Source organism: Myotis lucifugus, unplaced genomic scaffold (genome assembly GCF_000147115.1).
Source record: "Myotis lucifugus unplaced genomic scaffold, Myoluc2.0 scaffold_7232, whole genome shotgun sequence".
In the NCBI taxonomy this organism is placed as follows: domain Eukaryota; kingdom Metazoa; phylum Chordata; class Mammalia; order Chiroptera; family Vespertilionidae; genus Myotis; species Myotis lucifugus.
In genome coordinates this window covers 1-6,995 of record NW_005878280.1, presented here as the reverse complement: position 1 = coordinate 6,995, position 6,995 = coordinate 1, and the positions used below count along the sequence as shown (strand labels likewise).

Here is a 6,995-nt window from a genome sequence, read left to right as displayed (position 1 = left end):
TAACATTTATAAGACCTTCAATGGTCTTCTCTGCAGATGGCTCTTGTTTTCCAACTCATCCTTCACTGTAGCCAGAGAAGTCCTTCATAACTGCCTGCTTGATTGTGTCACGCCTCTGCTTAAAACTTTCAGTGGCTTCGTATTGTTTGCAGTTATTATAGTCTCAGGTATCTGCAAGGAGTAAGCAGATAATGTGTGTGAGTGAAGTGGGCCAAATGTGAGACAGTGGGGAGAATAGGAGAGTGTATTCCTCTCTAAAGAAATTCATACTCAGAATTTTTTAAAACATTTGACAGTCCTGTCTGAGAATCTAATGTTGCCTATAGGTCTCCAGTTAGTGCAGCCAAGTCTAAACTGCTGAGCATGGCATATGCAGTGTTTCTTTGATATCAGGTATGTCTTTGAGATGAACAACTTGTAACTCTCAGCTGTTGCAGAGACTGATGTAACCAGTGAGTCATGTTTGTTGTTTTTTTCTAAGTCAGAATAAATCAGAATAAACAGTGAGTTGGTTATTATAAGTACTACTGTCTTCCTTCATATTGGAAGCCGGGGAGCATTATGGGCTTTGGAGTCAGCCTTGACCTAGGTTCACTTGCCAATTCCGTCACGTATTTGCTGTATGATTTTGAACACAATTTCCTCCTCTAACTAAAATATAAAGAAATAAAGCCTTGCAGGATTGAGAGTGCAGTATCAGATTCTCAACTGCTTTAAATTTTCCAGCTCAGTGTTTGGCACATAGTAACTCTTCAGTAAAGGATAGCATCTGGACAGGTAGGGAAAATTTAAGAGGCAGCAGTGAATAATATAAAAATCTAATTCCCCGGCTGCATCCTTCTTAGTAATTGTACTTGTGGCCTAAAGAAGAGCAAACCAGTTGCAGGCCATTATCAGGTGAGGCAGGCAATTGGAAGTGGACAGGCACATCATTTACCCATGGAACCAAAAACCAGGAGCTTGCCACCCTCACTGGCTATCAAGCTGAAACTGGAATTTAAGACTAGAAGTTCAATTTTCTGTTGACAAATTCCTAACTAAGATGGGAATGTGGACTTTCTACAACTATGCATAATGTCCTAAGCTCTTTTTCACTTTTTTTGTCTACATATAATCTTTAAATTTTTTTTAGTGAAAGTTATATTAGCTAAAAATTTACTTCAATAGTATGAGGATATTTTATTTTGGTTTGTTCTCTACAGCTGTATAAATTTGAAGCACCAAAGGAAGTTTTCTTTATCAGAACATTTTTTGTTGTTGTTAATCTTTACCCAAGGATATTTTTCCATTGATTTTTTTTTTTTTTTTTTTAGAGTGAATGGAAGGGAGGGGAAGAGACAGAGAAAGGGGGAACATCAACATATGAGAGATACATGGATTGGTTGCCTCCTGTAAGTGGTTGGGTATTAAGCCTGCAACCAAGTTACATACCCTTGACCCGAATCAAACTCGCGACTCTTCAGTCTGCAGGCCAACGCTCTAACCATTGAGAAACCTGGCTAGGGCTATCAGAACATTTAGCATGGTGAGGAAAGAGGGCTGTTGTATTTACATATTATTCTAATGCATAAGTACATTATGTTTTCATTGATCTAGGAACAATAAGAAAGTCTTCAAGAGCTTTCATCATTCACTTAAGGGAAAGAAAATATACCATATTTTCAGGATCTAAAATTTAGCATAAATTTAACATTTAAGTATATTTTACTCAGTAATTTGTATACCCAGCTGACATGGTTGAAATAGGGGGCTGAACAGCTAACAGTATACAGTATTTTTCTGCCTTACCACAGAGCTATCGTGATAATGAGTAAAGTGGTACAGATAATAACCTGTTGGCAGAATGACATCCACTGAACTTCTCCTTGTACTTAAAATGGAGAGGCTAGAAAGCAAGACAAAGAGCGTTTCAACTTCTTTGCAGCAATATGTCTCACTCCAGACAGACTTTCATGCCCAGGCAAACGATACTATATTTAAGTAACAGAGCATTACACAGCTAAGAGGATTGTGTCTAAGAAAGCAAAGTAGACGTATTTAAGAGAATATTGAAACACAAAGATAGACAAGTGTTATCTTTACTGGCTATGCTAAAATTCTCTTTTGGTTTTAAGGAGTATCACAAAAAGGTTGATCTAGATAAATACGTTGGTATTCTATGACTTGATATTATTTTTTAGTGTTCATCTGTTTTTCTTAAAGGACTGATTTTTTTTTTTGTAAATGCCATCTAAAATATTTTTCTTTTTCCTCCCTCTCTCTCTTCTTCCTTTCTATCCTTCCTTTCTTCCTTTCTACTTGCAGCACCTCAGAGAAATTTTGAAATTGCCTTCAAGATGTTCGACTTGAATGGAGATGGAGAAGTAGACATGGAGGAGTTTGAACAGGCAAGTTGTCCTGGAAAGTTCCTTTAAATACATTCATATTTATTTATTTATTTATTTATTTATTTTTAATATATTTTATTGATTTTTTACAGAGAGGAAGGGAGAGAGATAGAGAGCCAGAAACATCGATGAGAGAGAAACATCGATCAGCTGCCTCCTGCACATCTCCCACTGGGAATGTGCCCGCAACCCAGGCACATGCCCCCAATCGGAATTGAACCTGGGACCCTTCAGTCCGCAGGCCGACGCTCTATCCACTGAGCCAAACTGGTTTCGGCAATACATTCATATTTAACCCAATTTCATGTGCTTTGGAGTTACCTTGGCCTTGGTCAGTAGATTCAGATGCTACCCAATTTTTGAAGTACCTAATGTATCATTTTTCAAAACTACTAACTTTTAACATAAGGGTTTTCTTGTTTTAACTCTAAACATAAGGAATTATTTGAGTATACGATTAAGGTCAAGATTGCTCTGATTTCCCAATATGAATTAAACTATAATGCTGAGAGGCTAAGTTATGGATATTCAATCATATATTCAGGCCACATTTATCAAACAGCTACTCTTTGCTAGACAGTTTCAGAATACAAGGATGAATGGCAAGTAAGAAATGCACAGAGACAAATATTTTAAAATACCTAGAGACATTCAAATTTGCACCCTATGTCCATCATACATTTTAAAAAATATGTTTTTATTGATTTTTTAGAGAGAGAGAGAGAGGAAGGGAGAAGGATAGAGAGATAGAAACATCAATGAGAGAGAAACATAGGTCAGCTGCCTCCTGCATACCCCCTTCTGGATCGAGCCCCCAGTACAGACATGTGCTCTGACTAGAAATCGAACCTGTGACCTCTTGGTTCATGGGTCAGTGCTCAACCACTGAGCCACACCAGCGGGGCCATCCTACACTCTTAAATATACAGTCTACTTAGAATTCATATTTTACTATGTCACATAAAATGTGGGAACTGTAACCACATACCATTTACCCCTTCTCCATTCTTTCTGCCATAGTTGTCCTATGTATTATATCTGCATCGAATAGTCCTCCCTTATCCAAGGGAGAGATGTTCCAAGACCCCAAGTGGATGCCTGCTACTTTGGATAGTACCAAACTCTATACATATTGTGATTTTTCCTAAACATGTATACACCTTGTGGCTTCTCTTTGGCATATCCAAATTGTCCACACCACGCTCTTGTGCTTTGGGGCTATTAAGTAAAATAAGGACTACTTGAACACAGGCATTGTGATATCGTGACAATAGATCTGATAACTGAGATGGCTACTAAGTGACTAATAGGTGGGTATCAGATAGAGCATAGATATGCTGGACAAAGGGATGGTTCACATCCCAAGTGGGATGAAGCAGGACGGTCAGAGATTTCATCACACTACCCAGAATGGCATGCAATTTAAAACTTATGAATTGTGCCCTAGCTGGTTTGGCTCAGTGGATAGAGCATCGGCCTGCGGACCAAAGGGCCCCAGGTTCAATTCCGGTCAAGGGCACATGCCTGGGTTGCGGGCTCGGTCCCCAGTGGGGTGCATGCAAGAGGCAGCCAATCAATGATTCTCTCTCATTGTTGATGTTTCTATCTCTCTCTCCCTTCCTCTCTGAAAGCAATAAAAAATATATTAAAAATACTTACGAATTGCTTATTTCTGGATATTTTTCACTTAATCTCTCTCTCTCACACACACACACACACACACACACACACACACACACACACACACAAAAATCTAGTGATATGTAATTTTCAGTAAAGTTTTTAATGAAAGAATACTTATAGTTATTAATAGTTTACACATAAGTGTGACAGTATTTGGACTATGTTATTGTTAATAGTTAATGAAGATGCTATAGCATTAGTTAATTTTCCCTAAACACATTTTTTTCCCAGTCACTTATACAAATACTCTCAGCACCACACTTTTGAAGCTAACATACAGCTTCCACAACAGCAGGGCTATAAGCTATAATATTTATAGCCACAAGCAAAATTTAAATCATGGTAGGTTCTAACACTGCTTCAATACTGGTTCACTGCTATTGGAAAATTCTTTAGTACTCACTTAGATAAAATGAATTATGTATTGCCTTCAAATAGAAGAAGCACTTTTCTGATTATCCTGTATTTCAATTTAAAGTCTAAAAAACTATGCCCAGCCAGTGTTGCTCAGTGGTTGAGCGTCAACCCATCCACCGAGGTCACTGGTTCAATTCCTGGTCAGGGCACATGTCCCAGTTGTGGGCTCGATCCCCAGTCAGGGGTGCACAGGAGGCAGCCAGTCAGTGTCTCACTCTCAACATTGATGTTTCTCTTTCCTTTCCTCTCTTTGTAAAGTCAATAAAAAACATATTTAAAAAAATAAGGAGAAAGTCTAAAAAACTTCAACTTAAATAATTTTAAAATCTATTACATACCTGCCTTTTAAGTCTCCATGTGCCTGAGAAACAAATGTCAACCAATCTGGGCCCTGGCCGGGTAGCTCAGTTGGTTAGAGTGTCATTCCAATACAACAAGGTTGTGGGCTTAATCCCCAGTGAGGGCACATACGAGAATCAGCCAATGAATGCATAAATAAGTGGAACAACAAATTGTTGTTTCTCTATCTATTTCTCCCTTCCTCTCCATCTAAAATCAGTCAATGAATAAAAATGCCAACCAATCTTATTTACATAAATAAAATATGAGCCCAGAAAAAATCATAATCAAAACCATTTATGATATTAACCTAGAGTTAGAAGACAGCGATAATGTGCTCTGCAAACAATGAGAAAAATAAGGCTTAAAGAGGTTAAATGATTTGCACAAATTCTACTCTCACTACAGAGTAATAGAATCAGACCCCGTGTCTCCTGACTAGTCTTTCCATTATACTCTTCCACCCTTTATAGAGCCTGAGACTTTTAAGTTGTCTTAAATAAATATTTTTATGGTCATAGATAACAAGTGAAATAAAAAACATTTAACTAAGGTAAAATTTGTTGTTACAAATCTTAAGTTTAAATATTACGCTTTTCTAATTTGGCTATTTAAACATCAAGACTATATATATTGTTTATTTCTGTAACATACCTTTATTATTTACCCTTATGTATCGAATTTTAGTTGTTCTGAATAGCTGTGTTTTTTAGCTTATAAAGAGGTAGAAAAAACTGCAGGAACTAGTGGGGGCAAAAAAGCTATAGCAATTACTGACTTGCCTCAAAACTCTTTATATGTATCATTAAGCCATAGTTGTAGTCCCAAAAATTATCCTTTCTCAAAAAGCGCTTTTAAAACTTCTCAGAGATTGAACTAATTCCCCATGTTTTCTTGGGGAGTTATTTCATACCAATTTTGCATTTTCATATATCATTCTAATAAATGTTATCTCTCTTAGATGTTAAGTATTTATTTGCCTATAACTGTGCTGTCACTCTTCACAACTAGAGAATCAGTAGTGAAAATTGTGGAATTTTTAAAATTATCCTGAGAAAAGGAAAGTATTGCTGTGAGGTTAATGATTATTTATTGTGAGAGAGGTTTTGAGCCTCAAAACAAATATATATTCTTTTCTGAAGAGATATTTTTAGGTGGGTCCCCATTATAAAAGTATCAGGCATCTGTGTTGGAATCCTGGTGCTGCTACTTGACTTTGAGCAAATTATTTAACTCTATGTGCCCCAAATTTCTCATCTGTGAAATAAGGATAATCATAGGCCTTCTCTCATAGGATTGTTGTGAGCATGGGGTAGAGAGCTAGTGTGGGCTAGAAGACATCTATAATACTTTCAACAATAAAGATTTTTTTAAGTAAAGTAAAATAAAAGAAAGAATTGTAGCACAGTGAAGGCAAAGACTAAACAATCAATAGGCAGTTATTTTCCCTACTTTTCTCCAATTTTTCACTTTGTAATGTTTTCCTGGATGGGGGTTTGCTTCTCTTTAGGTTCAGAGCATCATTCGCTCCCAAACCAGTATGGGTATGCGTCACAGAGATCGTCCTACTACTGGAAACACCCTCAAGTCTGGCTTGTGTTCAGCCCTCACAACCTACTTTTTTGGAGCTGATCTCAAAGGGAAGCTGACAATCAAAAACTTCCTCGAATTTCAGCGTAAACTTCAGCATGATGTTTTGAAGCTAGAGGTAGGTATTTCCTGGACTTCAGGGGACCGGGCACTGTCGATTCCATGTACACAGAGAGCCGCTGGAGTGGGAGGGCCTGCATTATTGGTATTCTTTCCGTCTATCTCCAGCTGGGAGAACTGATTGCTTTGAACTGTATCAGTGATTTACTGTCTGACAGCAGGTTGGAAATCATGTGGTCTGTGAAATGTCTTGGAGTCAGGTAGTTCTGGGCCTAAAAGCAAAAGTGTCTAAATTGAAAATCTCAGTTGTCTTTGGATACTCAGCTTGAGGAAAAAGAAATGCAGGGGTCAGAGCTGCTCTCAGCCTGAGCATGTATCCCTACTTTATATTATTGTGTAGAAGGCAACAGGTGGTGGAGACAAGGGGGGATCCCACTTAACTCAGTTGAGACAGTTTGAAAAATCACAACTGAATTCCCATTATTAATACATTTTAGTTTATTATTATAATTTTGTTGT

General features: G+C 37.6%; 1 protein-coding gene across 1 annotated transcript; it reads left to right on the top strand.

Moving 5' to 3' along the window:
- Positions 1 to 2,296: 2,296 nt before the first annotated feature.
- On the top strand, positions 2,297 to 6,534 carry LOC102428897 (calcium uptake protein 1, mitochondrial-like; the record flags this gene model as incomplete). Its single annotated transcript, XM_006109230.2, has 2 exons — positions 2,297 to 2,387; positions 6,337 to 6,534. Coding segments are annotated over exons 1-2 (249 nt in total), but the record flags the coding sequence as incomplete, so codon positions are not given.
- Between the last annotated feature and the right edge of the window lie 461 nt (positions 6,535 to 6,995).